Genomic DNA, 18,080 nt, shown 5'->3' on the forward strand with positions numbered 1-18,080 from the left:
GTGAATAAAACGACAAAGGAAGTGCGAGAAATAAAGCAAACATAAAAGACACATAGTCTATATGGTTCACCCCTAAGGGCTACAGTTACGGCCTCAACAAGTAGGAATCCACTATCATAATGAAGATTATAATTTTGGGTTATAAGAGATACACCTTTCTCTAAATATTGGTAAAATCATAATTGATCGTCTCCTCGCTTTCATGACCAAGCAACATCAATATTATCATTTTCAACACTATATTGTTATTACAAAAAGAAACTTGAGAGCAACCAAGAGAGTTTTTCTATCTAGAAACAAAAATTTAACTAATCCAAAATCCCATGATAAAATTGTATCTCTCTACGAGCTCATTTTCTCTATCTTGGAGACTGATCTTCTTCTTGAGATCCCTTCCCATGACCCCGACATACGGCCTTTTAAAGAGATCAATAGGTTATCTTACTTCTAAGAATGTGAAAAAAACTATATTCTATTCATTGAACAATGAATGTTACAATGGTTTATACAAAAAGAAGGTATGTAGGTGCAGTATACAACTAGCATTTGCTATATTTGTGTGACACAAGTTTTTTAAAGTTTTAGTATACAGTTGTGCACTATGCCTATGCAATATATGGTTGCTATATTTGTTCACAATCCCCCTCAAACTCTTGATGGTTTGAAAGTAAGCATTTAGAGTTTGGAGAGAAACTGTGAGAAATGATGCGCGTAATAAGATTCCATAAAAAAGCCCGGAAGTTGCTTAGAAGAGGACACATATGTGATAGAAATAGTGCCATCCATATATTCTTGCCACACAAAATGACAATTAACTTCAATATCGTTGGTGTGTTCATGAAAATATAAATTCTTTGAAAAATAGATGGCGCTCTTATAATCACAATATAATAGTGTAAGAAATAGTAATATCCTCACCCATGACAACCAACAACCAACGAAGCCAAACAATCTTGGTGGTAGTATGTGCCATGTCCCCATATTCGGCTTCAGTTGTAGATTAGACAATACATTTTTATTTACTGTTTTCCCATAATATAAGAAAAATCTCGAACAAAAGTGAAAATCTTGAAGTGGGCTTTCTGTTAGTCAGAGGTTTCCTATAAAATCGGAGTCAATTTATGATTGAAGCTAAAGCGAGGAAGAAGAAGACAAGAATAAAACTTGATGCATAGTATCCCGGACACAACGAATTATTTGTGATACTGCAGCTAGATGAATAGATTGAGGAGCATTCAAAAATTGGTTGACCAAAGCAATTGCATAAAGAATATGGCTGGGAAACTATGAGAGATATCTGTTTCCCATCCTGTTATTAATAAAATTTTGGGTCAGGGAGAAGTTCGTCATCCCTAGCCCAAAGTTTGAACATTCAATTCAGTGGGGGTATCAACTCGTTTGGTATTATTAACTAGGCATATTTAAGCTGAGAGAGTAGATAACTATGACCAACTTTTAAACTAAAAAAGAATGTTTTACAGCTTCGGGAGATAACTCATCTCTCTCAGTTGAGGGCAGGAGTGCAAAACACATACACACAAAGAAGGGAATAGTCGTAGTGAGTGAAAAGTTTTTCAAAAGGTAACTTCCCAAATAAATTAGATGATGGCATAATATTGTTAAGATAAATTGTTGTGCAAACCACTTCTGGCCATAAAGCTTTTGGGGATAAAAGTGGATAAAGAAGTGTTATGACAAATTTTACGCGATACAAAAGAAATAGAAGGATTTGGCATATGAAATGAATCTAGGTAGTATAGATCTCCAACTTTAGGCCTACCCAAAATCATCTTCCTTGACTGCCGATCATGCATGTAAAAACCAAGAGGACAAAATATAATATTCCAATTTGAGCGAGTGATTTGACTAACAGAAAGAAGATTCATGATAATAAAAGGGGCATGATAGATATTATAAACCTTTAATCTATCAGAAGGATTAGAGGTAAGAGAAATAAAACTATTTTTTAAACCTTTCGTAGTGACCCCATTAACATTACAAGTGGTATCAGAAAAAGATTTATAATTAACCAGGATAGACTCATTAGTTGTCATATGACGAGAAGCTCTTGAGTCGATCAACCAAGAAGTGAAAATAGAGCTACCATAAAGAATGCAGAGGGTCAAGAGGCCAATCACAACTGTAAAAGCATAGCAGTTGCTCCAGTGTGAGTGTCACTGTCGATAAGCTAATACTAGCATAATAATCTAATTTTCCATTGGAATGGTTAAAAAAATTACACCAAATTCACCTTATGGGGCTAGAATAAGCTTTGACTGGGCAAGAAATAGAGAAGAGAAGAAGTACCCTAGTGAACAATAGAAACTACAAATTAGATGTAACAGAATAAAGTAGAGTAGATAATTGGGAACAAGAAAGATATTTTTAATAATAATTATTATTTTTTATTTTTTTTAATAAAATAACATAGAATGATAGAGGCGTACTAAGATAACTGATATCCCAAAAAAGTAGAGCGACGGAGAATGAGAAAATATATGACAGGAAATGGAAAGAGATGTATCCTCTAAACTCAAACAAGGGACGAGAACCAGAGGCCTTCTTTGTTGTGAGCGGAAGCTCTAAACCCGATGGGTCGATTTTATTTTTTTTGGCAAATAAAGTACGATAAATAAAGTATGAAACATACATATACAAGAACACAAAGATTTACGTAGTTCGCCCCGAAATCCACGGGAACGAAACTGAAATCTAATATACCAATGAAAATTATATAAAAAGTTTTGGAACATAAAGTTACCTCTCTAACCTCGACAAAATTAAGCCGAGCAAACCCTTTTAAACCACTCTCCCTTCCTTCTCTTTACTTTTGACAACTATTACCGACAATACTAGATAGAGATGCAAGAGCAACAAGAAATTGACTTTCTCTCTAACTAAAAGGAAAATAATAAAAAATCTCTAAAGAACAACTTCTTTACAATAAACAAGCCTCTCAATTTTCATGAGATACAATTACAATGTTCTTTCCATAAGAAGCTCTCTTCTCTTTAAGAGGAAACCTTGCATCTTATGCACAAGAGGCCTTGCCCCTCCTTCTCTCTCTAGAGGAATAACCGTTCTCATATGTTGACTCAAATAGAGTACACTAATTATCTTCGCTTTCATCCCATATATTGGAGATTCAGATTCCATATTAAATAAAAAATTTCCTATTGTTCTTACATATATCTCAAAAGATCAAAAGATATATCCAAAAGTGTTATTTTTTTTTGGATTTCTATTTCATTTAGGAAACCTATCAAATTTCAATATCAACCAAACATAATAAGAAAATAGCTCAATTCCATGTGATATAAGAATATCTCAATCCCATATAATATAAGAATATCTCAATGTCAGTGATTTTGGATAGCACTAAATCCAACATTCTTGACCTTAGCATTAGTGAATGAAAACTAAGAAGAAGCCGTGACCACATCAAGAGAGATAATGGTGATAATTGAGAGATGGAAAAAATATTAGACCTGATATTTACGCCAGATTCTAGCAAGCAGAAGCAAAAAAAGTCCCTGGCAAATCTTCAGCAGGAAATTACCTTGTCAGAAACACAACCAATCCTTATCTTGAGTACCCAGATTCGTTGCAGATTGTGGGATTACTGAAAGCCATTTAAATCAGTAGCAACAATGATGGAATTATAGAAAATCAATCTAGACAGAGTAGGCCTCTGATACCATGAAAAAAGAATTGAATTTTACTCTTTGGTCAATTGATGATGATACAATAATGCGATTTATATAAAAAAAGAGGCATGTACATTCAATTATAACTAGCAATTGCTATAAGCGTAAGATGCAATTTTTATACACATTTATTAAATAGTTGTGCCATTTGCCCATGCAATATATAGTTACTACACTTGGCGAAATTTCTTCTCTTACTTTTATCATAATACCCTCAATTGTTTTAAAGAAGACATAGACAATCAATCTAGACAGTGTAGGGCTCTGCTACCATGAAAGAAGAACTGAATTTTACTCATTGATCAATTGATGGTACAACAATGCGATTTATATAAGGGTGCAGTTGGCATACAGATGCATCCATAGCTGTAGTGGTAAGGTGCACTTTCAAATTTTATCATGGTATATAATTTTGGTGTAAATTGTTGTTAGGATTATCTCAAAATTTATTTTATATCTAATTATAAAATTTTAAAATGGTTAAAATCAAATAGATCTATAAACATAAAAATCTTGAAAATAGACGGTGTAGATAATATGTTGTATAATGCACTATTATTTTTCATGGTCATACATCTCGATGATCAATCAAAGGGTTTTTCAACATTAAAACCACCTTTTCCGATGGATTTTTGAGATACATCTGTAGTTCTGCATTATACGGTTGCATCCTTATATAAACTTTTTCCTTTATATCATGCAATGTACAACTAGCCATTGCTATATGCGTAATATGCAATTTTTATATAAATTTATTATTAGTTGTGTCATGTGCCCATACAATATACGGTTACTACACTTGAGAAATTTATTTTCTTATTTTTATCATAATACCCTCAATTGTTTTAAAGAAGACATGGTTATGGCGACTTTTTACTATCACCAAATTAAACATATATTGATTAATTTTTGTCTTTATTAGTTGATGGGAAGGACATTTGGGTCATGATGCCAACATAAAGTCGTTGTGGGGTTTTTAGTTAGGGGTTCCGTGTGAAGCATCTTTTAGCTCTAGCCATTCATGTAATTTTTTTAACAAAGTTGTAGGGTTATATGGAAAAAGGAATAAGTTTATCTAAGGTTAAGGCGCCGAGCAGTCAAATTGAGGCGTACCATAAATATTCACTAGAAGAAGTTATTTTGATATCGAAAAACCTTCCAATCGATTATCTCAACCTCGATATATATGATTTCGAGTTTGAAAAATAATGCATCTTATAATGCATCATCGAGGCAGTCAATTTTCAATATTTTAAAGTGTTCATATATCTACTCAATATACATTATTTTTGAATCTTTAAATTCTTTAATTAGATATAAAAATAAAATTTCAAACCATCAAAAACAAATTGTTCTATTAAAAAATCATCTTTCAACCCTATTTAGAGGTACGCCCCACAACCCCACAACCACATACAAACCACACCCATGGAAATATATCATTATAAGCCTCAAAGAAATTTCAATTTCATGATATACCCTACCATTTTAGGAAAAGATTTGATAGGGCTGCATCCCTATCAAAATAATCAAATCCTCACCTCATAACTCATCATAAATTGCAAGTCAAGCATTGGAAAATCTTTCATCGATTATCTTGGCTTGAACATCATGGTTGTGAAAAAAAATTACTATTTCAAACTCTAAAAATAATATCTATTATAACAAATTATCTAGACCGTTCATTTTGCCTTAAAAAAATAAGTGTGCCATTTTTTGAATTTCAAATTTTATTATCGGCGTTAGAAATTGATTTGAGAGTCATCATACAAATTTGGGTGGCTGAAAGTACTTCCTCAGGATTTGAGGGGAGACTTTATTTTGTTTTCATCGTATGCCTTATAGAAACCTCTTCCGCCAACTTCCGTTACAGTCTTTAGCACTGGCCAGCCGCTTTCCGTTCAAGAAAAGCATGATTCAGTTCGAACATGGTAAACGTAAAGCAGTGAGCTGTGAATCGGCTTTAAGCACCCATCTGTTGCACAAATCAGAAAACCATCAAACCCAAGTGTCAGCAGATCTCTCACTCAACCCCACGGGGCTCTCATGCCCCTCTCTAACCCAACTCCTCTATTTATTCCCATTACGCATTCTTGTACACAGAGAGATTAGAGATCAGAGAGAGAGGGAAAGAGAATGGCTTTTCTATGGTGGGTTTTGCTTTTGAGTGTGGCTTGGAATGGAGAGGAGAGAATGATGGTTATGGGGCTTAATGGAAAATGTGAATTCCCTGCAATTTTCAACTTTGGTGATTCAAACTCTGATACAGGAGCCATCTCCGCGTCCTTTTTCGAGGTTCCCCCTCCTAACGGTGAGACCTTCTTCCGCAAGCCTTCGGGGAGGGTGTGCGACGGTCGTTTGATGATAGATTTCATTGGTATGTCGGCTCTAATACATGGTCGAGAACTTTGGACGAGCTTTTTAGGCTGAAGTTAACATGCACTGTGATGGTGATGATGAATGATACTAGATTTGATTGGCTAAGGTGTTGATTATTGCTGTAAATATTTCCTCTAAATTAAGAATAATAATAATAATCATGACAAGTAAATGCCCTCAGTGAACTAAGTTGTATGTACAATTGGGTGTAAATAAAAAAGCTTTTAAAAAATCCTAAAAATGGTAAAAATTATGGGATTCTTGTATAAATTTATCTATATAGTTTGGATGTCCTTGGTAAAGATTGGATGGGTATTTTTGTCGTAATCCTCATTCATATTTTTCTTTTCTTTTTTATTTTTTAAAATGGTCCAAACTAGTTTTTTTAAAATTCAATTTTTTTATATAATTTTTAGAATTTATTTGAAATTTTACTACATTTATTTTATTTTTTCATTTTTCTTATTTTTTAAAATTTTCTAGGGCTTTTACCCTGCACAATAGTACTCAGGCAAGGCCCCTAGGGTTTGATGTGGTTGACTCACCTCGAGTACAGGATTGAGTGCCTGGTTTGAGAGGAGTTCCTAAACACAGTTTAGGAACCTTCACATCTCCCTGCCATTAGAAGTTGGCAATGAATTGTTGGATTATGTCCAGGTCAAACTCCAACTATGCAGGGACTCGAGTTTGAGTAGTTAGCAGTTGACATAAGCAATTTTGGATATGAAATTCAATTTCTATTCCAAAACTGCATAGAAAAAGAATACGTCCATACGGGGTGAAGTGAATGTTTCTACATAAAACTTCACTACACAAATCTCTTTGAAATGAGGATGGAGATCATTATGTGCGGATAATGCTAGGTCGTTTAAAGGAATGTCTGACATTTATGTTGCTTTTATCGTATAGATTCATGTTACATTTATTGGCAGCTTCTAAAAGAGCTGGTTAATGTAGTTTCAAAGAAAATGCAACCTTTTTAACATAGTTTTTCTTCTAAAAGAAAATATTTGGTGTGATGGATATCTTAGTATCGTGCCATAAGGTTTGTTGCAAACAGTAACCCAATTGATTTTATTTGCTTTTCTTTTCCAAATTAGAAAGCATCCAATAGTGATTTACATACGGATCCTAAATTTTTTTCTAAAATACGAAATGCTTTGTTCATAGGCAAAAATTACAAAGAAGGTCCGAAAAATTTTAGAGTCGGTATGAAGGAGTGATTTCCTAGAAATTATTATGTGTTCATGGATTCTTCTCTCTTGCCTTGTAGCTGAGAACTTGGGATTGCCATACTTGACTGCATACTTAGACTCTTTGGGGGAGGGTTTTCGGCATGGTGCGAATTTCGCAACAGGTGGGTCCACAATTCGACCACAAAATGTCACTTTGTTTGAAGGTGGGGTGAGCCCCTTCTCCTTGGACATACAAATATTACAATTCGACCAGTTCAAATCTAGATCAAACGCCCTTTATGTCAAAGGTACTTCTATTCCTATCGTTATTTTTGTTCTTCAGTAAGAAAACAGCACAAGTAGTTGTTAGTGTGCTTTTGTTAAGAGCATTCATGATTTAAGTATCTGGATAAAGTTTTTATCTTTCGACCATATAATTCCTATTGCTTAGTAAAACACACTTGAGAACTTCGAAAACATTATGTTGAAAAAAAAAAAAAAGAAAAAAATTTACTTAGTACCACAATTTTTTGAAATTTGTAATATTGTTCTTCCTTTTATTTCAAAAATGTGCTTACAATTATTATGACTGAAAATTTTAACCCACAAATAATGTGGCTCACTAAAATAACCTATTATCCGAACATTCAAAACCTATAGACATAGTAGTAAGAGTATAAAATCTTTTACTAAAAGATTTCCTCCTCTCTATTGAGTATTACTATCTATTTTATCCCTCGGGCAAAATAGGAATACTTTTTAGATCTCAAGTTTTTGGGACGTAATTTCTACATTCCATAGAATAATCTCAGCAAAAAAAAAAATCAGAAATAAACTCTGTATAATAAAAAACACTAATACCTAAAGATTGATAGAGACCGTCCATTTTGATGGGTTAGATCTGTCTCAAAAAACTCAAAATTCAAATATTTTTATTTTAAAAAGAAACGGTTAGTAATTTTTATATAAAGTTTGGACTAAAAAATCAACCTAGCAAGGTATTTCCAAGAAAGGTTGCTCCCAAGTCTCAACACTTCTGTCTTCTCTTCATTGGAAGCAATGGGCAAGCCCCCTTTTCCATTTTTATTACTATTATTATTATTATCATTTGTTTTTTTTGACAAGAATTCATATTTCCTTCAAATATGTAGCTCATATTTAAGTTGTACTGTTCTTCTATTAGAGAATGCACTAAAGGCTAACGTCCCAAAGCCTGAGGACTTCTGCAAGGCATTGTATACTTTTGACATAGGCCAAAATGACCTTGTTGCCGGATTCCGAACTATGTCAGACGATGGGGTCCGAGCTTCAATCCCCAAAATCCTTGTCGGCCTGTCACAAGTCATCCAAGTAAACTCTCAGAAACCATAGTCTCTGATTCTTTTTTTTTTTTTTTTTTTTTTTGAGGGCATAACTGTGTTATGTGATCCTTGTCCCAAACTCGTTTATGGAGGCCATTGAGCTTATACCAAACCAAATCTACTTAGAAAACAGGTAAGGGCCTGTCTTGTCCCTCTGAATTACTCAAAAATAAAAACCAAAGTAAAAGCAATATTTTAGGTAACAACCCATCTAATAACGTAAAATAATTTTGACGAGGTTATCCACAATTTAGAATTTACTTATTCACGATTTGAAGAGTTTACTTGTAATAACTCAAGTTACGGCTCAGCCCCACCAGTAAAATGATTTGTATTTTATGCTCTCTTAGATTTACATCTCTTTCTAATCCTGGGAAGGGTGTTGATTACCGTATGTTGTTGTAGTGGTGATCTCGTTTCTAAAAGTAAGGTTTTTTTTAGGTATGAACTTTGATAAAATTACCAGAATTATCGTTTAGTAAGTAACTTCACATACTTTATTATGAGGTCCTACTCTCTCAAATTTTTTGATTTCCTTTCTCATTTTGACCTAGTTTGATGTTTCTAATATCAAACTATATGTTTTAAATTTATTTATTTATTTTTAAAATTTATGTAGTCGGACATTTAAAATATCAAACTACACCATTTGTTGGCCGGTTCAAGAATGGGAACATCAGATTGCCCTATATCGTTTTGCCCACCATTGCCTATGGGGAGGTATGTGGTTATATATATATATATATATAACTTGTAAAAATGCCTATAGGCGAAATTGAACCGCCACGGATCTATGGGAGCTATAGTAGTTGCTCATATTTTTATGCATGAAAAAATTATGTCATGAACATGCTATGTCCGTGACAGCATCACTAGCAGACTTTTAATCCATGTTGTCCAAAAAAATCTGATTACACAAGCCTATGGGCGAAAATACAATATCTTTGCCCATAAGAAATCCGTATTCTAAATATGCCGATGAAAAGTAATTCCTAAGAAAGATGATTTAAGAAATTAGATTTTTTTTAAAAAAAGAAAAAATGAATTAAGAATACATTCTATGTAATAATAACGAATTAAAGCCATACATATTTTCCTTTAGGACAATCCCTCATAAGTCAAGAATTAAGATTACTCATGCTCTCAAACAAAAACCTTACTAAAATACTGGCTACTTGAAGTTGAAACTACTGTGAACCATTTCACCTATATGTAGAGAAACTATATGTAGTGAAAGACGGATTCCACAACACCGTAACAATCCGCTTCTCGCCCAAGACTCACAAGGAAATAGAAAGAAGAAGAAGAACCCATATAAAGTGGAAGAAAAACTAATCTTTCATTAAAAAACGAAAAATATTGTACGAAAAGACACTACAATCTTGACACCCAAGATTAACTTTAACGCATGTGACTTAATTTTCTCACTACACACCTCTCTTTAAGTAAAGACACTAACAATCGTATTTACTACAATAACTCCCCACTCACAATAATAACTAATAACTTACAACAATAATTACTAACTGCCTAGTAGTTCCATAACTTCATGTTACACAAAACTACGGATTAAAACCTCACTACATCACTCATAATAAAATAAAATAAAGACAAATATAATATCTAGAAAATATACTTTAAGAATTTTAACCGAGTGATTATCAAATCATGTGCTTGAACTTGGAAACCCTCATCCTTTTGTATGGTGCAGCTTCTCTATGGACAAGGGGCACGAAGTTTTTGGATTCATAACACTGGTCCAATTGGGTGCCTACCACTTTCAGTTATATATTATCCTTTGAAGCCCCGGAATATTGATAAATATGGTTGTGTATACACACAAAACGATGTGGCTCAAGAGTTCAACAGGCAACTCAAAGTAATGGTTTCTCAACTTAGGAAACAACTCCCTCTTGCTGCGCTCACATATGTGGATGTCTACTCTGCCAAATTTAACCTCATCACTCATGCCAAGGAGCAAGGTACAAAATTAATTTCTATATATACACACACAGTTTGGAAATCAATCTATAGAAAATTGTTCATATTGTTAGTTCACTACACACATTTTGGAAATCAATCAATAGAAAGTTATTGGTATAGGTAGTTCATCATGTGTGAGTTTGATGTGCCTACTGGTGGTGTCTAATTTTTTCACAATTCCCAAAAGAAGGCAAAACAACTTCTGTTCCTTAAGGGTGGGTTTGAGTCGATCCAGACCTGGTGGAGTTACTCAGACCTATCCAATGGGTCGGTTTGGTTAAGCAAAAACTGATCAAGCTCAGGATCTTAAAAAAATTAACAAAAAAAAAAAAAGGCATAGGATTGCAAAATCGATCAAGGTTTCCTCTCTTTGTATAATAAAACCCTCAGGTTGTGTCCCAAAATCTTTTTCTTGGAAGTTTGCTTGTAAGGAAGCATTTTTCACCTCGTATTGGTTCGTACTTAAGATAAAAGCAAGTGAATGAATGTCCATAACAATTTAATTCGTATGACTAGCCCTGTAGGCCCAAATGTTGTCCAAGTCTAGATTTTCCAGGGTATTAGGGGTGGTAATAGACTGGGCCTGAGCCAGGGCCTGCCCTACCCCTTATCCCTATAGGGCTCGCCTGAGGCAAGCCCTGTCGTCAAGCTAGCACAACCCTCCGAACGCACTGTCCCTGAGCCCGACCTTTTTAAAGCCGAGCCAGGCCACTAGGCCCATTGCCAGCCCCACAAAGCATCTCCAATGATGAATCAATACCATTGCACTGCTTATGTCCACTATCATATATAAGAGTCACCTCTGCTACAGAGAGAAATTAGAAGAACACTAAAAAAAAAAAAGAAAAGAAAAGAAAAAAAAAATGACATTTCAAACAATAATGTCTCAATCTACCCTAAAATTCCAAGACCATAAACTCATAAATCATCTACTGAAACTTCACCAGCTCAAGACTAATTGGATGAAAATGATAGCACATGCGGACTTTAACTATTTGGGTCTTAGAGCCATGGATTTAATGTATGCTCAGTAATCTTCTTGCAAGTAGCCCAGGGTCCAAAGTGCTCTCTCTCTCTCAAATCCTTTTCTGTATTTTATTTATTTATTTTTATTTATGTGGTAGGTTTTGGTGATCCCATGAAGTTTTGTTGTGGTCATGCTGGGGACTACACTGTTGGATGTGGAAGGAAGGCAGTTGTGAATGGGACTGAGATCTATGGCAGCTCATGTGGTAACCCATCTATGTATGTGAGTTGGGATGGGGTCCATTATTCTCATGCTGCCAACCAATGGATAGCAAATCATATACTCAATGGCCAGCTATCTGAACCCCCTCTTCCCCTTCCTCAAGCTTGTAAAAGGGTTGATCCTTGACACCAAACTGAACTTTCTCATGCGGTTTTAATGTTTTGGTAATTTGCTTCTTCCACAACTCTGATTCGGACTGGGACTAGGACTTATCAAAAAATAAAAATATCCTAATTTTGGTATTTGCCAATTTTTAATGATTTTTTTTTTTTTTTGTTGTTGCTTTTCTTACTCTTGGTTTCTTTAGTAATCATGGATTGCTGGTGAGCACGTAAAGCATATATTGCAAATGAGCTTCCTGCTGGATACAAATGAGTTTAGTTTTGCGATGCTAGTTTGCATGAAACTAACATTGTTGTGAGAGAGAGAGAGAGAGAAAGAGAGAGGAAAATAGGTGGCTAGATGATTTAGATGGTTTCATTCCGGCTTCTAAAATGGTTTTAGCCCCTTGCCATAGGCAAATGTCAATCGGCCAAACTTGGAAAAACTGAAAATTATTCGATGAAATGGATTATACGAATACCCCTAGTCCAAAATTATTCGAGGAATTTTTTTTTTTTTTTTGACAAGAGCATTGATATTGATTATCAGTAACTACAAAATAATTACAAAATTATTCGTGGAAATTGATAACAAAAAGTGGAAATTGGGATTGTATGTTTCAAGACTATTTATTTTTCTCATGGGTGATCACAATTACGGCTAGCTATTAAATGTCAAACTAGATGTCTCGGGGTGAATCATCAAGTTCGGAAAAATTTCTTTTGAACTGAATTTAGTCAATGACACTCTTACAACCACCTGATTTAAAATCTAATAGACAAGAGTGCGTGCGACCTCCTTTTACTAAATATAAGTGGCTTCTTTATATAATCCTCCATATTATAAGGGAAAATATTCACTATCAATATAAGAAGGTTATAATCACTACAAGCTCTTGTAGATGAGATGAGCGGCTGGAGTTGTGCCATTGGAAATATATGCCGCCGGTGATGGATCCAAACAAGTTCAACCTACCCAACCATTTGACTAAGCACCTAAACGTAATATCCATTGTAAATGAAGTCGATGGGATTATGAAAAAATAAAGCCATTGTGAGATCGTGATCATCATCCTTTTAAGTATTTTTCCGACTATTTGAAGTCTGTTATGAATTTTAATCAGTTATTTTACTCTATTAAGGTACATACACTCAGTGAGGTCAAAAATCGTCATATCTTTTCTCACTAGTTCCAACCATGTCTTATTAAACCTATTTTTTACCTTTTTATAACCTTCCACTTAAATCAACTCGTACCTCCTAACAAGTATTGTACTAAGACTGTACTATACATAACCAATCCACCTAAATCTACTTTTTATCTTCTTATCATCTATCTACTTTTTATCTTCTTATCATCTGTTAGAGTCGCACCAATGTCCAATGAGATTGTCTGAGTGCTTGATTGTGGCATATATGATCAACTTCACAACCAAATGACTCCATATAATCAGGGGTGATAGAAATGATTGTATCAATTGACCAAGCACCTAAAAGGCTTAATAATGACTACTGAGGGTGCACTAAGCGAGCCATTTTTTTCTTGGAGCAAGGATCTCAAAGGCAAAACGCACACATGCTCTCCACAGCCTAGACACTAGAAAGCTCTACAGCCAGAAAAATGCAATGCAGAGGTGAGACGTTTGAGCATTCAACAAAGTAACAAGTGTACACATATTTTACTCCCATGGGAGTGTATTGCCTATTTACACCTGTGGGTAAAGTCCCTTCTAGGATTAACTTTAGGACCTCAAGTCTCCGGGATACAACCTCTTCACTCCACAAATTAATTGCAATAAAAAATTGGGGAATTATAGACTCCCCTGATTGGTATTTTTTATGCACGTCTCCTATAAAATAATTTTATACCATAATATTAACCTCGATATTATTTATGCTTGCATTTGTTCCTAGTAAAAAAAGTTGATTTTTTTTTTAAAGTACCTCCATTTTAACCCACGTTTGTCATTTTCTTATCATGCTCCTACTTTCTTTCTCTATAATTCTGCTCGAGTCATTTGCTGTTGGACCAGCACAGCTTGAATAAATAAGTCCGCCCTACACATTTTGTGTCGGACCGACACAATTTCAATCTAAGCTAGTCTGGCACATTATATACGCAAAATGTTATTAATAGAAATTGGTCTAGCAAATATTTGAAAGACGGAGGTCAAACAAATTTTTGTGCCTGACTGGCACACGTGGGCTGTTATATTTTGTGAGAAAATATAGGTTAAAGTGGGGTATTTTGGTCCAAAAAAAATAAATTTTTTTATGTGGGGGTCAGATAACAAGAACCAATAATGTTGAGGTTAAGAGTGGAGTTTAAAAAATATTAGGTGGTGGGGGATTATGTCTAGAAAGTACAAATTGGGGGGATCTATAATTTTCCCCAAAAAAAAAAATCTTAGTTACACCTTCTAAGCACTTGAAAAAAAATAATTTCTCAAGATTGGATAGATACCCGCCAATTACTAAAGGGTGAGATCCAAGTGTTAGAAAATCAAAACTCAATTTCTTTTATTGAGAATTACCGTCTAATGAATCTTAGGTAGTTCCCAAAATATAAGATTAAAAATAAAATCTTAGGAGGTCTAGTGCTTGAGGGAGTAAATGTGCACTATGCTAATGTGGGAGCATTAGAGTGCACACGCACAAATCCTTAACAATCAAGCCCTTCTAACAGGCTAAAACTGAAGACTTTGTTATAGAATGTTTTTGTGGCCATAAATGTAGACCTATGTGTAAACAACATCATATTTCATTCCTTTGCCATACCACTTAAGAAGGCTCTCAAAGATATGTAGCAATGTGTGGCAGTCAATTAAGGCTCACCACAGTAGATTCAGGGATTTTGACGCTCGAAACTTTTTGGGAAGATTGACTCATAAATGCACGTGAAGAGCTCTTCAAATGCGGTTAAGCCTTTGAAAGCCTAACTTGCGGGGTCATTGACTCATAATCGTAAGTTCGACGTCGTTGTGAGTCTAACTTGTCTGGATCCTTACATCATGATCATAAGCCGGCGGTTAAGCCTCACTACAAGCCTAACCTGCCTGTGTCTAGGTCGTTGACCCATTGACAGTTAGATCTCATTGTGAGTGTAACTTATTTGGACTTCTACGACATGACCATTAGCAGGCAATTAAGCCTCATTGCGAGCCTAACCTACCCGTGTCTTGGTAGTTTGCTCATAAATCGACAGTTATACCTTATTGTGTTAACTTGTCTGGATATCTTCGTCATGACCATAGGCCGGTAGGTAAGACTTATTGCGAGCCTAACCTGCCTCGTGTCTAGGTCGTTGACTCATTAATCGACAGTTAGACCTCATTTTGAGACTAACTTGTCTGGATCTCTTTGTCATAAACATAGGCTAGCAATTACATTACAAGCCTAACTTGCCCGTGTCTGGGTCGTTGACTCATAAATCAACAGTTAGACCTCATTATGAGTCCAACTTGTAAGGATCTCTTTGTCATGCCCACAAACCTAACCTGCCCGTGTTTGCGTCGTTGAGTCATAAATCGCCAGTTAGACCTCATTGTGAGTCTAACTTTTCTGGACCTCTAAGTTATGACCATAGGTCGGTAGTTAAGCCTCATTGCAAGCCTACCAGGCCCGAGTCTGGGTCGTTGACTCATAAGCCAATGGTTAGGCCTCATTACAACCCTAACTCCTTCAGTTTAACTCTAAACACGAGGGTGACTAGTTCGAGACATTGGCCAATTTTTAAAACATTGGTATGAATAAATTATTAAACTTAGTCTTAATCATAAGTATGTTTGATGTAATCGATACTAATATAATTTTTATTTATTATCATTTTTGTTAGTTTATTCTTTAGTAAAGACTTCACTATGAATAAATATTTTTTTCATATTATGAAATAAGGAATAATTTATTTATAAAAATGGATCACTCGATAGCATCCCACTAATGCAAATTCCCACCAAGTGAATAGCTTACATAAAATATCTGGTTATCAAAATATTCTGAAGAGATCAACAATTTAATATTTTTCCTCTAATTTTGAATTAATTTCAAAATACCCATCAAATACACATGAATGTGAATTGTTGAAAAAGTGTAAATTGTTAAACTGATGAAAAGTTAGATGCATTTTAATAAATTTCTCAAATATTTATTTCATTTCTTTTGTGGATGAATGTATATACTATTTCTTAGGGATAATTAATTTGTAAGTGAAATTCACAACTAATTACTCATAAATTTATGGCAAAAAAAAGGAAAAAGTTTATATAAGGATGCTACCATATAATGTAGAACTACAGATGCCCCTAAAAAATCCATCGGAAAAGGTAGTTTTAATATTGAAAAACCTTTTGATTGATCATCTCGACGTCGAGATGTATGACTATGAAAAATAAAAATATTTAAAGTCTCATACATTTTACAACATATTATATGCACCGTCCATTTTCAAGATTTTCGTATGTTTATAAATCTACTTGATTTTAATGATTTTTTAAATTCAAAATTTTATAATTAGATATAAAAATAGATTTTTAGATAATCTTAAGAACATTTTACATCAAAATCATATACCATGATAAAATTTGAAAGTGCTCCTTACTTCTACACCTATATGAATGCATCTGTATGCAAACTGCACCCAAAAAAAAAAAAGTACATAAAAAAATATATTGAGAAAATACCTCACTAAGGATCTAGTTGATAAAATAGAATGTTAATATTTAAATCTCTAAATAAATATATGAATAAAGCGATTGCCATATATGAATTATAAATTATCCTTATATGTGTTTTTTTTTACATGTTTGACGGTCTGCGACTGGTGATAATTTTGAGACTTCCTCTATAAGAAATCCCTCTTTTTGAGTGATAATTTTTAGAGTTCCTCTTTAAGAAAACCCTTTTTTGAGTCGTTTTGAAGTCCCCTTGAAGCTTCCGATTTCTTTTTCATTGCATTTATAACAAAGAATACAACCCTCCCTCAAGAAATTGGTGGGGTCACCCAAATTTCTCATCTCTCTCTACTATCTTGATCGCTTTTACAAGTAGCTCCATCCCTGGTTCCTCTGGCTCTATCGATGGTACTTGCATTGTGTAGCATCAATTTAAGAGGTCTGATGAGACAGCCAGAATTAATCAATCCTTGCAGCTCTCGCTATCTCTCTCTCTCTCTTGAAGTTTTATAAGTTTTGGATCTCATCCGACAGTACCCACTAATCCTGAAAAAATTGAAGGCCCCCAAAATAACTCGACTTATCAACCCTTCATCACCACACCCTGTATCATTCTGTATAAGCCGCCATCACCTCTTTCACTCCGCAACACAAAGACTACTCCCCTCTCTCTACAGTAAATCACAATATCAGTCTCTCCTCTCTCTCATCATGAATAAGCCTAAAACCCCCCATAGTCACACTTCTCATCCTCGGCTTCCTCCTTGACATTGGGGAATGTAGGAAGCTCGCTGATATGGTCCTCTTTCCTGAAACCAGTGGCGGTGGAGGTAGCGCCGTGCCGGTATCTTGCCTGAGAAGAAAGGGCGAGGTGAGAGAGAGACCATCAACTGTGTGGAATTCCGCCTCATGTAAAAATTTTAGTATCCCCGTAAATTCAAGTCAGACTATAATTTTTAGATATCGAATATGTGGGGTTTATTCGAATATATCTTAGTAGGATACGCGGTTCCTAAACATATTCACTAACTTCTATAATTAAAATCATATTAAATTCTATAACACCCTGGGATATCAGGAGGATATTTGATTGCTATTTTAACATACCCCTTAGCTTTTCTTCCAAATTTAGGGAAACGAAGAATACTAAGTTTGCATAAGGAAAGCCAACTTAAATTATTCAAATCTTATCTTATTTATCTTTAGGGGCCATTTGGATACTTGGAAATGTATTATCTGTCAAATATATTATTGGCGTAATACATTACTGCATAATACATAACCTGTAAATGGATTGTTACTGTTTGGGTAGTATTTAGATGCAATATGGGAAATACATTATTATTGTTTGGCTATATCTGAAAGAACTATAAGAAATACATTACTAACATTTTACCTGCACGTGCCTGTAAACTATCATTTCTTTCTTTTTTGTTACAAAATTTACTAAAATGT

At 34.5% G+C, this 18,080-nt stretch overlaps 1 protein-coding gene across 1 annotated transcript; it reads left to right on the forward strand.

Moving 5' to 3' along the window:
* The first annotated feature begins 5,817 nt into the window (after positions 1–5,817).
* LOC18442098 (GDSL esterase/lipase At5g14450) lies at positions 5,818–12,096 on the forward strand. The gene is made up of 5 exons (XM_020672056.2): positions 5,818–6,084; positions 7,360–7,569; positions 8,445–8,611; positions 10,334–10,604; positions 11,730–12,096. The coding sequence occupies exons 1-5, from the start codon at positions 5,844–5,846 to the stop codon at positions 11,978–11,980; spliced, it is 1,140 nt and encodes a 379-aa protein (XP_020527715.1). The 5' UTR covers positions 5,818–5,843; the 3' UTR covers positions 11,981–12,096.
* The last annotated feature ends 5,984 nt before the right edge of the window (positions 12,097–18,080 follow it).

The sequence above is a fragment of the Amborella trichopoda genome, chromosome 6 (genome assembly GCF_054954075.1).
Source record: "Amborella trichopoda isolate Santa Cruz 75 chromosome 6, AtrichopodaSantaCruz75HAP2 v2.0, whole genome shotgun sequence".
NCBI classification, from domain to species: domain Eukaryota; kingdom Viridiplantae; phylum Streptophyta; class Magnoliopsida; order Amborellales; family Amborellaceae; genus Amborella; species Amborella trichopoda.

Bases quoted from the DNA above. Each gene is read 5' to 3' on its own strand.
- LOC18442098 (XM_020672056.2), top strand. From the start codon at position 5,844: ATGGCTTTTCTATGGTGGGTTTTGCTTTTGAGTGTGGCTTGGAATGGA. The intron at 6,085-7,359 runs GTATGTCGGCTC...CTTGCCTTGTAG, and splicing joins TTTGATGATAGATTTCATTG to CTGAGAACTTGGGATTGCCA. The intron at 8,612-10,333 runs GTAAACTCTCAG...TGTATGGTGCAG, and splicing joins GCCTGTCACAAGTCATCCAA to CTTCTCTATGGACAAGGGGC.